The 17,735-nt window shown below is 46.8% G+C and overlaps 1 protein-coding gene across 1 annotated transcript in view; it reads right to left on the bottom strand.

The window, feature by feature from the left end:
- The window catches only part of LOC135911871 (uncharacterized), a 34,965-nt gene extending 17,356 nt beyond the window's left edge, over positions 1-17,609 (bottom strand). Inside the window, exons 1-4 of the mRNA XM_065444202.1 lie at positions 17,485-17,609; positions 7,515-7,742; positions 3,724-3,913; positions 2,869-3,167 (exon numbers count right to left, since the gene is read on the bottom strand). Of these exons, the coding sequence (XP_065300274.1) occupies positions 2,869-3,167; positions 3,724-3,913; positions 7,515-7,721 (696 nt within the window). The 5' untranslated portion in view covers positions 7,722-7,742; positions 17,485-17,609. The remainder of the gene's footprint in view (positions 1-2,868; positions 3,168-3,723; positions 3,914-7,514; positions 7,743-17,484) is intronic.
- Between the last annotated feature and the right edge of the window lie 126 nt (positions 17,610-17,735).

The raw sequence follows: 17,735 nt of genomic DNA, 5'->3' as shown, positions 1-17,735 counted from the left end.
CACCGTAGCAGCCGCCGGAGAAGAGCGTCCCTCCTCCAATGCCTCAGCCCCCTTCATTGCGCACCAAAGTAGGGGTTACGCATCGTGGCCCGCCTTTCCTTTCTTTAGATCACTATCATCATCATCATCATCATCCTGGCCGCGTTCTTCGCTCGCGCAAGCGAGATTTAACCGCATTCGCCGGCTCGCCCTCAAGCTCAAGCGCTTTCACTCATGGGGAACCCCACGGAGATGGCGACGGCAAAAATGCGGCTGGAGTGTGCATATAATTGTTATCGCAAGAAAATGAAACTCCATTCCAACGTGTGCAGTTGGTCGAGCAGCGAAGCTGTGTTCAGCGGCACCGCGGTACGACTGCACGCCCAACAGAGAGTTACACGGAACTGCTTCCGGGAGCAAACGCACACGTGGTACGAGAAGGATCGCGCCGTGTGTCTTTCCTCGGATCGTATTCCGTTGATTTTAAAGGGATCGTTGTCAAACCATCGTCTGTAGCACACCCGGCAGCTCATTACAAAGGGACGGTCCAGAAAGTCTCTCGGAAACCATCGTTAGCAACGGCGAAGTCGTTGTTACGGCCGTCGCGGCATCGTCGCCAACTCCACGCCATCTCTCGCGCTCGCCGTCGCGGGCATGCTCTTCGTCCCGGGCCGCTGGATCGGCCCGAAGTCGACGGCTGCATTTCGCGGCGCGGGTGTGTTCTTGTCCTCTCACCTCCACGTCGACGGTCACATTCCCGCCGCTTCTCCCGGCGTCGTTCCTCGTAGTACATTCACTATTCCTCGGGCATGCTAACCACTCGTGGCTATCCCACGTCAACGTCGGAGTGAAAATGAGCCTCTATCCCTTTATCGGACAGGGACCACTTCGCAGACACGCGGTTTCAGACACAGGTGACCGCTAATACCGCAATTCGGGGCGAAAGAAAGCGGTGTTCCCTTTTCCTATGTGTTTTTTTCTCGCGCTCTCATTGATGGTTTTGCGCTCATTCGCACGCCTTGTGGAGGAGGTGTTTCTCCTCGCTAACAAGCGGTTTTCCCTAGCCAAAGACAGCTTCGCTGTAATATTTTCAGACGTTGAACCTGGTTAAACCACGAGTGTTGAGCGATAGCACGGTTCTGCTTGCTTTGGAAAAGGAGAAACGCACTGATCAGCGCCATCAACTACTACCGCATCTGCAAGTGCGCCACAACCCACACGCTGCTCGAGGGGCAGCAGCAGCGAGCCCATTGACCTTCATGCTGCGCCTCGCTTCGGCGCGAACTAAGCGTCGCGAGCACACCGCATACGAAGCTACCAGTACTCGGCGCGCTTTGTACAATACGCATATCGTTTTCTAGATGGGGCCCGCGTGACAACGTACTTTGTCCACATTGCAGATCGCTTTTAAGATATGGGCGCTCACGCGGCGCACGCAGCAGCCACCGGTAGTGGCTGGCTGAGTCCCAGTTTGACTTTGACTGAGCTTCGAAGTCAGCTTTAGGGAACCAGGCCTGTTCTAGGCTTACACCTGCAGTAGTAGAGCTATCGCTCTGAAAAGTCATTGTGTTGTCTCGTCGAGAATAAGATGATGCCACACAGTATTCAAGCGACGTAGAACAGTACAGAACATTAATCGAGATAGCCCCGTAGAATGAGAACTCGGTTCTTGTACTGACGCATACGAACACCGCTGTCCGCATTAAGCAAGAATCTGTAGTTTTATTTCTTCACTTCCAGTCGCGAAAAATGAAGTTTTTCGCGACTGGAAATGAAGAAACTGACAACAAATAGATTGCCTTACATCACGTGACCTTCCACTTGCGTTCGCATCTCGTAGGCCTCTGTTTGACATATTGAAATACGACAAATCTTTTCTGGAATTTTCCTTGTGACTGACACAACGCGTAGATAAACCTCCAATAATCGAGAGTAGCAAAGTTACGCGGCTATCTCGTGGTGCCTTGGGGTGACGAAACCTTTCAAAATCTGGCTTTCCCTGGTGTCGATCGAGGAAACATCGAGCGTAGCCTTTCGTTCGTATGGATTTAGGTTCTGCGCCCTCATGCAACATCCAGGGTGCTGCCGTCTGCAGTCCAACGGGCGCGAAAAGCAAGAACGCTCCGGTACATGCATTTAGGTGTACGTGAAAAACCCCTCTTGGCCAAAAGTATTCCGAAATCCCCGACAATATGGCGTACGTCATAATCAGACCGTAATATGGTAGGCTAAATGTAAGAAATTACTGTTCTTTTTTAAGTACAAAGTTCGGGAAAGACTTGTTAGATATGTAAAAGGAGCACTGACATATTATTTTTGAGTAATAATGTTTTTGCATTCAATGAAGGTCCTACCCGTCTAGCTCCTTAAAATATAATGAAAGCCTCAGAGATCCGTAAATCATGTGATGTAGTAGCATTTCTATGGCCAGTTGCGGTTTAACTTCTACCCTGTCGCGACGTCACAATACGGCAGGTTGTTACCTGTGACCAGGACATTGCGACATTCTGATACTCGCTGCTGCTCCCTCGGTAGGCTCTTATGCTACTGCTCATTGTGAGGACCGAGGCAGCGGCATACGCTAATGTACTGCGGTTAAGCGGGATAATTAAAAATGAAGCTCTGTCTTGCACTTGTTTACAAACAACCCCCTGTTCCCGCCAAATAACTGCTACAATAGTTGTGAAAAGAGCCATTTCTCCGGAGGATGCAAAGTGATTGCAGTGCTCTCTAAGGTCTGCTCTTACGTATAGACGCCACATTTCTCCCTATGTCAGGCTTCATGGAGAAGTACAGGCGAAACAAACGCCTCATCTCGAGACACAGGACAGACGCTAAGAATGATGAAGTCTTCCCCTTTTTTAGTCTCGTTGCTGTTCAGCTGCTTACCATGAAATAGCTTGCCCGGGCATCCCTTGGAATTGGCCGCGTTAGCACGTTCCTTTCCTTGCAGGTGCCGGTGAGGCGCTTGCTGCGAGCGCGTCGTTCAGGTTCCTCCCGTAGCTGTGCCTTAGGTGCGCTTTGGGAATCACCTTTCCGCGGTTTCCCGTGACTGCCGCCGTCACGACTCGAACACTTGCAGGGACAGCACTTGGCGCACATCTTTGGGTCCGGACAACCGCCTCTATTCGAAAACCTTGTTTCTCTGTCACTGTGGCATTGTCCCGTTGCGACGCCTCCATCCTCACCTGCGCTTCAACACGTACGAATGCATCGACGAAAGATTCACTATATTGGACGGCTTTATAAGTTGATTATTTGTTTGCTTGCTTAATCAATTCATTCGTTCGTGGGAAATAACGCCACAGAGCATTATTACACTAATAGGATTCGAGAGGCATCCTGTGATGGAAAAGAAAGGGAAACACAATAAATTTGACTTGCAGTCGTTCTTGAGCGTGAGCCCGAATTTAAATATACGAGCCATCTTGGACTTTGGCTCTATCAAAATGCGGTTGCTGCTGGTATTGCAACTAAGAGGGGAAAGAAAAGGCTGACCAATCTATCTATACAAACTCTACAACAACAAAAGTAATCTGCAATCGATTGGACGCTTTTGAAAACATGTAAAAAGAAAGGAAAATATATCCCCCGTTCGGCTTGATGGCAACAATGCACCTTTCACTGTAGCAGCCCACATATGGCGAGTGAATAAAAAACAGCGATTTGCCTTATACACGGTGTCCATGCTTTGTACAAGACGCTTATATGTAAGGCCTGTGTATGAAGGTGACCGCACGTTACCTGAATGATGAACACCCGGGTGGGGAGCACCGTCTTGCCGTCCAACTAAGTCACTGTACTTGTCATGCTCGGCATGATGGTAGGCATCGTACCGCTCTGCTTCGCCGCCTTCGTTGTACCCGTCCGTTTCATACATCTGCTCTGCGTCGTGGTGATACATGTTTCCTTCGAGCGCCGCTTGTCCGGCCAGCTGCGCAGCAAGTGATTAGGAGGATTCCCTTTGAACACGAATAGAAGCGCGGAACTACACAAAAATCACGTACTTAAACGCTTTATATTTCCTCTTCTTTCGAATTGGCTCACTCACAGACGCACTGCTCTTATCGTAACGGCGGATCGCTCGGCGCAATGAATGACAAAATCATAATATAGAATGATCAAGTATGTTGCGAAAATGAGTTATTAAACACCCTTCCTGACGTATTTTATGAAACAAATTAGAAGCCTGGGATTTTTGGTGGTTTGTTTATTTTATGAAACAAATTAGAAGCGTGGGATTTTTGGCGGTTTGTTTATTGCTGTTCTACAAAATTTTCAATCCTCAAAAATCTTAAAAAGTATAAAAGAGCAGTTGAATAATTGTTCTAGCTCACATGCTCTATTGCCTTAACAGAAGAAAGTAAGTACGAAAAATATTTCCAGATTGTAATGAAGACCAAAAAAGAACCCTGAAGCAAATTTGACAGGTTCCCGCGATAAAAAAAAAACGGCAGCGCCCATCTCACAAATACTGTCGATGCTAATGCGTGTAGCATTGAATCAGTTAGCGACATTGCGTAATGCCACCGTCAAAACGAGTTATGTATTAGGCACCTAATACAGCGAGACTTCACTTTTGCGCTTCCCCAGTAGTGTTCCTGTATATGCTCCCGCAGGGAGCAGAGTTGCGCATAGGTCCGCCGTCGTGATCCAACTCTGCAGCGAAGCTCCTCCTCGCGCGCGCAGGAGCCAAATGCCACGCGGCGTTCCGCCTTTTTTTCTCCAGTGGTCGCGAGCTACAAGCGCCAATTGTTCGCAGGCGCTTAGCAAAGGGCACTTCTTAATACAGGCTACGCTCGAACGAGTCATTCGTGCAGTCGGAGGGGGTGGGCTTCCAACCAACCGAAACTTTGTATGTACCTATGTAAACACGCATATACAAACACACACATGAACGTACAAATAGGGGGCAGGACCGCCTTCGATTCCCTAAAATAAGATACTCCCGTGGCTTGAACAGCTCCAAGGTTCGCTCGCCAACGCGCAGTACGTTGCCACAAAAGGCGGTGCAGTGATTTTCAGCACGCATATGAAGTTGTCTTATCATTGTCAGAATTCAAGAAATGTTTTAAAGAGTGTTTAAAACTTCACACACGTAAGCTGGACAGTTAGCGCATTTTGGCTGCCGAAACCAGCCGATTAATGACCGTCGCCAAGAGAGCTATCGTGTCTGCAGTTATGTCAGTGACCGGTAACAGAGCGTCATTTATCACTAACCATCGTTCACAACAGCTGCATGTTTTCGATACATGCGGTGCAGACACAGATTTAAGCGCATTTCGAATGTTCACATGCGCACATTTTAAGCAAAGCTTACTTTTACGATTCATTCATACCGCAGACTAATCAGCTATATAGTATCAGCAAATCTGCAAGTAGAAAAAGATTCAAGATGCAAGAGCTTCTAGATCAAACTTATTTCATACAAGGGAATGCATGAAGGCTGCTGGCGGCAGGCCAAGTGTGCTGGTTCATGGAACCTTGGGCGCAGAATTCAAAGAAAGTGGAAAGGCAACAAGCTATTACGAGTAACAACAGGTTATTTTTATTGCACTAATCACATCAAGATGGCAAACTTGCAGAGTAGTTATTCACACAGTGCAGACTGTAATCTGACAACACATTTTTGGCATCGTACTGGCACAATACAAGTGCCAGTACGATGTGTTTCGTATCACTTCACCAAAGTCCTTGACTTCACATCGTCGAATACCGTACCTGAAACCCGCAGCTGCTCCTCTCACCGTACGATCGACGGTCCGCTGATTGCAATGGCGACGGCGCTGACGGAAACGACGAGTTCGCATGAGTCGGCGATGCGCCCGTAAAGTTGGCTTCGCAGCGACGCGGATCATTTGACGTCATTTTTCGCTGTCAGCCAATAGCTGTGTGAGCGGCGCCGGGAAAGGTATGCGCAACTCTGCTCCCTGCGGGAGCATATACAGGAACACTATTCCCCAGGAGCCCTCGGCGCCATCTAGCGCCACCGCCAGGAAGCCTGATCATGGCCTCCAAGATGCATGTCTCCCTGGCGCATTCGAACGCTGAGAAAGGCGCGATGCGGCCACCAGGCTCACCTCTCGTGTTTTTTTTTTCTGGACACGCTGTGCCTTCTATTGGCACTGCCGAGAAGTACACGCGTGGACTCCAAGACGAGAAGCATGGCGCGCAGATGCCATGCTTGTGCCAGCATGCTGAGAATTGTGGCTTGGCTTGCCGCACACCCAGTGTCCCAGATTGTCGAGAGGTTCGTTGAAGAGCGGCACATACCCAGGGCATTCATGGCGCAGCTCGCTCAAGCGTTGGCGTGAAAGGTGTTCATTGCAAGCAAAAACCCATGCCTAGTGCATTTGTGGCGCCACGTGCTAATGCGTCGTGTTGCGGTCCTTGAGGAACCTAGCGACATAGGCTCAACTCCGCTCAGCATCGCAGGAATTTAAGAGATCTTTCTTCGGGACTGTAGAGTGGCCCATTCCCTGTGGCACATACCTAGTTACCCAATATTTCCCAAGTTATATAACCAAATAAGAAAAATTAGCATCAAAAAGTTTCATTAAGGTCCACCTCAGACCAAGTAGCATACACGCACTGTTCGAAATGACGCCAGAGATTTTCTTCGAACAGTGGTATCTACCCTGTGCCGCATTTACTGTGACCCGACGTCGGCATGAAAGAGGTTCATTGAAGAGCGGCACAAGTATACACATTGCCAAATACTCAGTGTCCCAATTGGTTCAGATGGTAGGTTTCTTGACCTTGTTCCCTCACTAGGGCAGCCCAGTGCGCTACCTCATCGACGGCGAACCCAGTGACTCAGGTAGGTAGCAAATACGTTTAGAACCAAACATATATAAAGAGAAGCCTACATAGAGTGAAACATGCATGAATAGACACTTTGCCCGGTAAAATGTGTGAAGCCCCCTAATAACGGTAATGCATTTAAAGACTAACGGCAATTTTTTACTAGCAGACATAGCACTGCACATAGGACCAATGTAGCGCAGCAATTTTTCTTGTTCCACTGTATGCCTTTTCAGTGAACGTGGATCATGATCGGTTGACGTTGGTGAGAACACACGCTGAGTATAGTTTCGATAATTGACGAAGCTCCAAAATGAAAGTACTAGGACTATAATCGTTAAATTATCGCGGTCAAGTTTACTTTTGCAATTCATAATATACTTGTTTACCTATAGGTCATACGCCACTTTCGTCAACTTCAATGTATTGAGATCTCTGTAGTATTTAGCTATCCAACTACTTGCCCATAAGATATTAGCGTATTAACGTTGTATTTTTGTCGCAGTATCACGGTGTGAGGTGGTATTCCTGTGTGTCTGCAAAGCGCTGCCTGCAAAGGCCAACGCTGTGTCTTTCAGCCACACACTAACAGCTTACACCCACAGACTAATCGCTCTCTATCGGCCCGTGGACGCTTCTCTCGGTAATCAACACACACCTACGAGTTCGCTAACCTTACTTGGCAGAAGTACTGAGCCCCGCTGCAAATTTATCCTGCGGCGCATACTCACATCGGCGTTCGTGTCGAAAGGTATCCGCGGGGCCACCATCCACAAGCCGAACAGAATGACGTCGATGAGGATCAGCCAGCGAAGGATTCGTGAACCACCCTTGACGATCTTTTCCTTCTGGAGTCTCCATGCGATCCTCTCTTCATTGGTCCTTTCCCGACGCAGCAGGAGCATGGAGAGCGTCCAAAACGTTTCCTTCCACACCATGGTGTGTTGATGGCAGACACGCTGGGAGAACGAAAAAAAAAAATTCGAGGAAATATACTTTCGGTTGGTGGATAGGCTCATTGTAGCTATCAGTGTTGCGATCACTCGCTGATGTATCGTAGTTAGAGTGGCGTTGCGCTGCTAAGTCCGGGCGTGCGGTCATAGCCTCGGCCGCAGCGCGCACATTTAGATGGGCGCGAAATGCAAGAACACACGTGTACCTTGCACTGCGTGCACGTTATGTAACCCCAGGCGTTCAAAATTGTAGAAATAGAGTCGGAAGAGTAAACCTTGAATCAGTGATACTTAACAATGACTAAATGGGAAACTGAGCGCCAAACTTGCCTATGGCTCAGCAAAAGCGCGTTGACTGCTTGACAATGATTACCGTTCACTTCCTGCTGATCATGAGATGCCTAGGAGTTAAGCCATATAAATATGTTTCATCTGCGCATGAAACCAGAACAATGTTACAAAAGAGAACAACTTATTTCTTTATGTGTTTTCCATGCGAGGTCGATATGCACGAACCTTTTTACAGATGACTGAAAAGGTTAAGTTTCCTCAACTGCTTCAGAATGTTTCATCGAGATTTTTTGCAGTCCCTGTCTTTGCAAAGTGATGCATTCTATTGTTGATGTGCGATGTGATTACGCACTTCGCAAGACGGACGAAGTGGTTCGACTCAGTGGCTGTCCCAAACGTGTGCTAATATAGCCCTGGATACAGCTTTTGAAGGTCCCCGGAAAGCTCTGCCATAACAGAAACCATCACGGGAAAATCAACGACATTCTGCTTCTTTCGATTTTGGGGTACTTATTCCTTGATGATATTTCTGATCGGCTTGGGCAGTTTACTGCGCAACAGGGAGGCATTGTGTTGAGAAAAAAAAAACGTTTGGGCCGCCGCTAGCTGCCGGGACAAGGCCGGCCACTTCCGGTGTCTTCACACCTGCGCGTTCGAAGCGCTGTCCAGCTCTGTGTAGTGGAGACCGGTGGGTTCGACAAACATCCAAGCCAGTAAACCTATCAAGCCTCTTTCCTGACGCGGTTTTCTTAACCAACTTGACTCACCTCGCTTTTGCCATTAGCCTAGGCACCACGATAACTAGCAGTCTTCATGTAGCTGTCTGCTCCTGCAATTCATCGGGTCACGCTAATTTCCCACTGGTTATTCGTTCTAAATGAACTATGCACTTTCCCACTTCACTTTCACTTTCAACAACCATACAATCATCTGGCGCTCGTTTTCGAGCGGTTAAATTCGCGATATGATAAAACAGCTTGCGGTGCCATCAAGGGCGTCCGTCCAAGACTGCCCAAAACAATATATGACTTAGAAGTTCATGAACCACGAATGTTTCTGCAACGATATATTATTAGAGTGTTGGCCCATGCGATATCTTATAATGGTAGACCATTTCCGCTGAGTAAGGCATATATCTTCAACGGAATGTGAGTACATCTATATTTTTATACATATAATAATTAAGAACTCAATTACGGGGTTTTACGTGCCAAAACTACAACCTGATTATGAGAGTACCTTCTGGAGTACATTCTGCAGTACCCGCCATAGCGGGTACTCCAGAAATGTGAGCCACCTGGGGTTCTTTAACAAGCAACCAAATGTAAGCACATGGGTGTTCTCAAATTTCGCTCCCATCGAAATGCGGCAGCTGTGGCTGGCGTTTGATATAGTCGGCTTCATTGGATATCATGAAGTTACCCTATGTGCACTTGAAGACGCTCCTTGCTATCATGGAGAAAATTAGCGTCCGAAAACAGGTGCATAAGCTTCAGTATGTTAAACTTTTGCGCTAGTTAGTTGGACATGATTTTTTGCGAAGGTGAGCGAAGAAGCGCTGGGGAAAAAAGGACGCCTGGACAGGAAAGATGCTTACTTGTAACTACGCATATTTTTAGAGACAGACCCCCAGGAACGTTATTGCGCATACGCTGCCATCAAAAATTGTAAAAGAAAGCTTATATTCTTTTAATAAAAAAATGAAAAGACGTTTTGTCTCGTAGCAATCGTTTGAAAAACTTCAATACCAGGACGCGTTAAAAAAAAGTAACATAACTACAGCAAGAGATAAAACGTTACTCCGCTCGGCGTCCTTGGGTGCAAAATAAAAACAACGCTACTGAAGCCCCTGTGCACGTTTAGAGGCAGTGACTCGGCAAGACCGAAAAAGGAAATGCGAAACATTTGTGGAAAGTGAGACATGCATTGCCGAAATAGCTTGGAATGTGTATAATGCGCTCGTTGCCGTCATCGGTGCACGAAACTGCGGTTTAAACAGCTCGATGTGAGGCGAACTGTAGGCGAAGTTTTTCTCTTCTCATGCCTTTACGGAGCTCATTGCAAATATGCTTCTCTCCCGCTTCAGCCCGGAACGTACTGCAATATGTTTGCGTGCGAAGAGTTTGCCTACTTCACTATTTTCCGTCTTATGTCTACTACAAGACAAAAGCAGTTCCCGTTCATCATCTAGCTTTTAATATTCTGCCAATTATATTAATTCATGAATTTGTTGTTGTGGTGGGCTAACTTATTAACGCCATGATGCATTAGAGAGTCGACAATAAAATATTGACAGCCTCGATACAATACACGACATGAAGCAACGCTTCGTATTTATTTTGTCCAGTGGGATGTCACACGGGACAGTTGCGAAATGTCGCTAGCTAGGTATCTGGCTTAATTAACATTTATTCACTACACACGGGAAAATAACTTATGGACGTTCTTGTCAATGGGTAGCTGCCGATATAGCATTCTTTAAACGAATGGGACCTTCGGTTCACGAGCGTTCTTCCGCTCAGCTAATATTGGAATGTGAATATTGTTGGTGGAATAGAACATGCGTCCTCGTTGTCAGTAGCATCGGCAGGCACCAAGCAGACGTGACAGGGGACTGATAACTACCAAATTCACAGGACAATACCTTTCCCAATGTATTATTCGTCGCGAGAAGCATGTGGAGTTGCTGTGAGAACGATGGTGGGACTATTGTATATCAATACGCATGAGCAGTTCCAGCTTGCGGCCACGGATGCGTCGGTGGGTTGAAGTTGTATGTGACGGGCAGGGTATACACGCCAAAATAAGGTGTATAAACGTTATCTCTCGCATGAGAAGAAGCATTCATTACATATGGCGGCTAGCTCACGCCCATTATCAACAAGTGTAAGTAAGAAAAATAAAAGAAAGCAATCGAGAAGATGGACAGGAATAGGCGAAGACCGACATGTCCCATGTATTTGGCCGCGGCAATATTTGTTCCCGAATTCTGTTGGATTTCGCTTGACACGCCTTTAATTTCAGTGGTTTTACCTTGCAATCAGTGGAAAATTCGCGCATAACCATGGTACATTCCTTCTTACACGCAACTATTGGCGTATTAGACATCACTGCTAAGGAAGCAGTCAGCTGACACATTATACTAGAAACTGAGCTTTAGCTTGTCACTAAACCTATTGCTTTTTGAAAGAATACGCATTCACGTACCAGAAACGCAAACGTACCTGACTTGATAGGTGAAGCCTCCAGTACACCTTCGGAGGGAAGTAAGCTCAAAGTAATCATGTACATTGAATAACTGTTCTATTACTTTCATGGACAAGTAATTGTTTTCGTAATCAATTGTATTTAATGGAAGTAAGTGTAATCTATTTGGTCAATTTTTTTTTCCGTAACGTGTGCTAGTCTGGTCTAGTCTGCGCGAGTGTAAGGTGAAAAGTGAGCCAAATCCAGGCGGCCATAACATCATGCGTCGGCCGAGCGAATTACGGAGACGATCATCGATGCTTCGCCAAAACAGGCGCCCGTGTGCGCAACCTATTACAGCAGGTGTGCGGGCGCGGCGTGCCAAACGAATTGGACGGCGCGAAAGCTGCCCTCGAATGAATACGCATAGCCCGCAGGGCGTTGCGGGTCCGGATTTCCGCGAGGCCATCGCCGGGCCGCTCTGCTTGCGGCCGAGCAGAGCGCAATGATGCGTGGCCACGTCTCGCCGGCCTTCTCGCCGTCGGCCGTTGCTCCATTTCGCGCTGGAGTGCGTCGAGGAAGCGCGGCGAATGGCCGCTCTTTGTAGCGCGTTCACCGTGGCAAGGTCGCGTCGCCGTGCAACTTTGCGGCAGATGCTCGGAGAGCACTGGCTGCTGCGTCATCCGCGATAAATTAGCGCACGCAGCGCATGTGCAAAGCGAGATTGCAGTGTTCACAAAGCGACTCAAGCGCAGGCACATAACGATAATAATAATATATGGGGTTTTACGTGCCAGAACCACTTTCTGATTATGAGGCACGCCGTAGTGGGGGACTCCGGAAATTTTGACCACCTGGGGTTCTTTAACGTGCACCTAAATCTAATGTTTTCGCATTTCGCCCCCATCGAAATGCGGCCGCCGTGGCCGGGATTCGATCCCGCGACCTCGTGCTCAGCAGCCTAACACCATAGCCACTGAGCAACCGCGGCGGGTACACATAACGAAGCCGGTGAAATCATGGGGGAAGTAAATTGATAGCTTTAATTAAATTGTAGAATTATTAAGTTATAGCGAAGTAAAACTGATCCAAAGATAAGCTTCCGCAAGTTGTAGCCGAACCCACATCTTTGATATTAGACGTGCGGTGCTTTACGAATTAGGCTACCGCGGCACCGCCTTCGTCCCGTCAATTTCTTGTGTATTTGTGTTCCTGTAGGATATTAGCCCACCAAGCGTTTGGCAGCGCTACGCATGGCTATAGCCATGCATGTGGCACTAATCTTTGATGCGAAAATATTATATGGCTCTGGTGACGTGGCCGCAGGTGGCCCAAGAAGTCACGTTGTTACGGAGACGCGCTTGTGCCCACTGCTCCTGTGTTGGTCGCCATCTTGCACAGCTGTCGCCAAGCAGGCTCAAAAAAAAAATTAAAACCGCCTTGGCTGGGTCCGATGGCGCTCATCTTAACAGCGTTCCGACACTGGGCCTCATTCTGCGAAGGCGCTGACAGGTCTGGTCTACGTTAGTCGGTACGGTGAATTCAGTGAGTTCTGTCGGGCGCTCTGATGGAAGAACCTTCAACCTCGGGTTCTCAATTAGTGGCTGCCCCCGCCTACCTTGGACGTCCATACAGTTCGCGAACGAGGCCGACACTTGTGATGCGATAAATGATACAAGGCAACGTGAAAACAGTAACATTACGTTTCGTAAAACCAGTCATCATGGGGGAAGGCGTGACGCATTCATCCACGTCGGGATACCTAAATGTCCTTGATTTATTTGTTCTTGCTGCTAACAAACAGCTTGAAAAGTAGCAACGAAAGTGACCCTTTTCATCAGTTCTTGGAACATGCCAGAAACGATAAGAAACAAACTGGGAACACCAGCGGATATATGGATACTATTTTAACGCATACATAACGAACAGTGGCAACTGAAAGGTTCTAAGCGGCACTTTTCGTCGGAACTTGAATTTTCTCATAAAAAGACAGCGTTTCTCAGTGCATATAGTGTACCTAATAAAGCCTCAACGTATGTTTACCCTTTCTTTTCGTTGGTGCATACCTGGTTCAGTTGTTTTGAAAGCCCTGAAGCGTGCTGCGCCTCTACAGTTTCTGCTTCTCTTCAATACTGCAGATGATACCAATAGACCTGAGCTTTCTAGAAGCAGCGTCGCAATGGTCCAATGCGATATGACTCTGCGACGGTGCCAAAATTAAGAGCGAGTGCTTTTAATATTTGCCCGCAAATAAAATTTGACTGATTCATAACATGTGCGTGCAAAAAGTCCCAACGAAAAAAAAAATAGAATACTAAGTAAACACAACCCCGCACTACCATCATTGAACATATTCATACCCCACGGTGGCCGCAGGACGACGACTGCAGGTATCTGGGTCAGGGCTTACCCGGTCATTCCTCGCACAGCTTGTCACGATTTTCTTTTTTGATGCATCAGCGAGCAGATCGGACGCAAGTAAGAAACAAATAATGTGAAAAATTGTCTCGACGATAAGCTGGCATGTGACGTTTACCTCGCTAGCCTTCTTGCATCACAGCACATTGCACACTGGCAGCCTTAAACCTATCGTCATGTCAGCTCTCTGGTAAATTTCATTTTCCTTTCGTTTTTTAAAAAAGTTCGGCATAAGTTTTTTAATCCCCATAATCTGAACTATTAGTATACCATAACAAAAGTTGCAATCACATCGATTCAAGAAGTGACGTTGTCTGCGCGGTATACGTAATTTTAACTGCGCACTGAAGATAGGCCGCTTGATGCAAGCTCAATGTGATGAAACAGAAATGTACCAAGTAACAAGACTCCGAAATTCTCGCGCACATTTTGATAAGCGAATGTATATTTGTGAAAGTTTGTCATGCTGACCTTCATGTGGGCTTTGACACGTCGCCGCTGGAAGTATCGACTCTCTGCCAAAGCAGATACGGAAACCGGAATGCGAACGGGCAAAGGTACTGCATCTTCTAAACATTCAGTGTGCAATAATTCAGTATGACCGAAATAGACATTGCTCATCTCCATGCAGCGACACAACATGGCGATGTACGAAAGCAGGCCACTCTTTGCAATGCGTGCCACTGCGGTTTGTTGTAGGTTCTTCCCATTGACGTGGAAAAGTTCCAAAACACAAAAGGCACAATGAACGGGATGCACAAGAGCGCTTGCACGTCCTGTTTTCTGTTTGCGTGTAGCGTTTTCGGCTATTGGTCCATTTTACCTTTCTTCTTGTATTTCAAAATGCCTTTGCGTTGCGGTTATTCCTGGGATAGTACTTTAGGAGTGATACTGGAGGTGCAATGAAGTGCCCTCAGAACGAGCTGTAGGTAGGTCAAGAAGAGCAAGACGACAGCAGTGGCGTCGAAATCTCTTACGTTCTGGTGATCTCTGCCGACCAAGTTTGATCATGGTGAACATGATATGAGTAATACTAGATGACATACACTTAGCAGTGATTGCTGTGCAAATATTGCTGACACTCATATAGCTAGTTTGAAACGTATGCTGGTAATAAAGGGCTTTCTAGATGGCTCCGAGAAGGGATGTGGAGTGCTGATGACTGCTCAGGTGTAGAGTCAGACAAGTGTCCTACCAACCTAGAAATACGACACAAGGCCTGAGCTGCCAGTATTACGTCGATAAAAATGTAGAAGCTGTCCAGCAGCAATTTGATATCCTCATACTTTAGTTATTGTTGAGTAATGTGATACGCACAGCATGAAAATATTTTTTCCTTGTAACTTTTATTACTACTGACTCGAGCTGAGCGAGGATTCGTGTCATGTTCTACACGAATAAATACGGCACTAGTTTCTGTTGCTTTCTTTCGTGCAGTGACCCTGTTTCGCTTCGCACGGCCACGCACACTCTGCATATCCGGTACCGACGCGCATGCGTAGGCAGCCTCTCCCCCATTTTGCTCCTAACATACTTATTACTATTCCTTCTCAGTGTGTACTTCACCTACTCTCCACACCATCACCCCCTTCTCTTCCGCAGCTTAGTTAGGGCTTCTTCGCATATATGAATAGTAATCACGCTCAATTTTTTGTCTTTAAAGAGCACATAATAACCAATGAGACTTTATTTGTGAAGACCACAATGTAGCTAGCGCAGGCGTCTGGCACTATTCAACCATATCCGGTACAATGATATAATGGTTATGATATCTTACTGCCGATCATGGCGTCCAAGGTTCCATTACTGGGCGTTGCCACTGCATTCTCAACAAAACAAATGCAAAACATCTCATAGGCCATGTCATTTGTGTTTGTTGAGAAGTACCAGACAGAAAAACAGTTGCTGTATGCTGTCACATCTTTGGCTCGGTGGTAGCTGCGTTGCTCTGCGATATCAGACACGATCAGTAAACGCAGAAATGTATGAGAATGCAATTCGTTCCAGCTCTCCTGAGAGATGCGCATGATTGAAATGCTAGCCTCGTTAGCTAAGACGTGCAGTGAGGGATCAGGGTTGACATGTAAATAGCCAGCCTGGCGCTCTTCACAATACCAAATGCTTAGCACGAGCGAATAAGTATCAGTGCTAGTACATCCGCCGAGGTATCGCAATGGTTATAGCGTATCGCAGCTGAGTGCGACGCCACGCCATCGATTGTGGCCTTGGGGGTTGCATCTTGATGGGAAGCAAAATGCACATAATTTCGTGTTCTTTTCTATATGTCATCTTTAAAGAACACCAGGTAGTCAAAATTAGTCCGGAGATCCGCACTTCGGCGTATTTCGTAATCAGATTATGGTTTAGACATGTGAAAAACTAGTATTTATTTCTTTCTCAGAGTCCATTTTTTCCCAGCAAGGTCGCCATATCACAGCTCCACACCATTTATTTGAGCCCCTAGGTGATGATGGCGATCAGCCTCTCGCGATTCCACTGTATTTGTGTTTTAAGCACTCCTCGATGTAGGCCTCACTATTACGTTTCGCCCTTGCCCGGGGGAGCCATGAATAAAATGTGAAAACGCGACAAACGCCGATTTCATAAAGCAGCATCAGTTTTAAAGAGTTCACAATACGTGGAAAATTAGTTTGATTCAACCTTATAACTCAGCAATAAGCTATTGAGCATGCATTCATCAGCAGCCACAAAATGAGGGGCATACCCCTCTGAATAAAATGGGGACGAGGCGTTGATGTTTCAAAATCCTGCTAGGGATGTTAGGAAGTCAATTTATTGGTTATCTATGTCACTAAAATATTCGTTCAGAGTAAAAAAAAGGCGAAGTTGTCATTGAGGTCACCTAAGCGCGCTACGTTTAGCAACATCCTCGCCAAGTTATCAACATTGTTCACTATATATACGTCTAAGATGTCAATTAGGTACGACAACAATCGACAATCTTCATGTCGCGGTTAGCGTGGAGCCGAGTGGGAAAAGGATGATACAATCCTATTGTTTTCCACGCTGGAGCCACCGAAGCGCACTTCAACCTTTTTTCGCCATGCGGCGTTACCTATAAAATGTCCGTACTCTTGGGGACTAATAACGTTGCACACAAATTACTAGAGAAGGTCAACAGTGAGAGGATTGAAATCCGCTGGTTTCCTGCACATCTGGGGGTAGTGGACGGAGCTCGGAGAAACCTCAATGAGGTGGCAAATGAAGCAGCACGAGGACTTTCTAGCCGTGCTCTTCAAGACCGAGCAACTTACACTTCACCCGGGGAACACAGGGATCGATTATTAACATATAACGAAATCACGAAGCATTATTATTTAAGCAGAATGGGGTAGCCATCGCCACACGGTAAGCTTTGCAGAGCCCAAGCGGTCACATTACGTTTGCTACAGACTAGAACATACCCAAGTCCAGATTTTATTAACAAGATCTATCCTGAGAGGGAAACTCAAATCATCTGTAATAAGTGCAATGGCATCATTACTCTTGACCACATGCTTTGGCAGTGCCCCGCGGTCTTCACAGACTGTGACAAGGAAGAAGAATGGTGGCGGCAAATGCTACACAGCGAATCACTCTCTGACCAATTACGGGCAGTCCAGAAGGCCCGCGATGTGGCTGAAGGGCTCGGCCTGACAGTCCCAACGTGGGAGCGGCCCGCGTCAACCTATGGTTGACCTTGAGGACCAAATAAAGTTCTTCATACCATACCATATGCGAAAGAGAAAACGCAATGTTACGCCGAAGGAAATGGTGATTCGCGCCGATAAAATTGACATACTTGAAAACGGATCTGAAGAAAGTGAACCACTCACTACGGGAGAATACTCACATTCTTGCGGGCTTGTGTCAGTCCTTTCCGTGAGTCTCGAACGTCAGATGCAGATGCAGATTCTTAGAAACAGGCCGAGCGGAACGCTAGCGCTACAAGCACTTCATTCTTGTTCTTTCTTGTGCTTCGAAGCAATGATATTTGCCCACTACGGGTTCATGGTAATGAGTAGATGGTTCCAATATTTTATGCTAAATAAGTAGGGAAATGAAACTCAGAATAATTAAATAATGCTGCGCGTACTTTCTTTA

Source organism: Dermacentor albipictus, chromosome 10 (genome assembly GCF_038994185.2).
Source record: "Dermacentor albipictus isolate Rhodes 1998 colony chromosome 10, USDA_Dalb.pri_finalv2, whole genome shotgun sequence".
In the NCBI taxonomy this organism is placed as follows: domain Eukaryota; kingdom Metazoa; phylum Arthropoda; class Arachnida; order Ixodida; family Ixodidae; genus Dermacentor; species Dermacentor albipictus.
The sequence above is the reverse complement of the archived record's forward strand: the minus strand, read 5'-3'. Positions and strand labels throughout refer to the sequence as shown.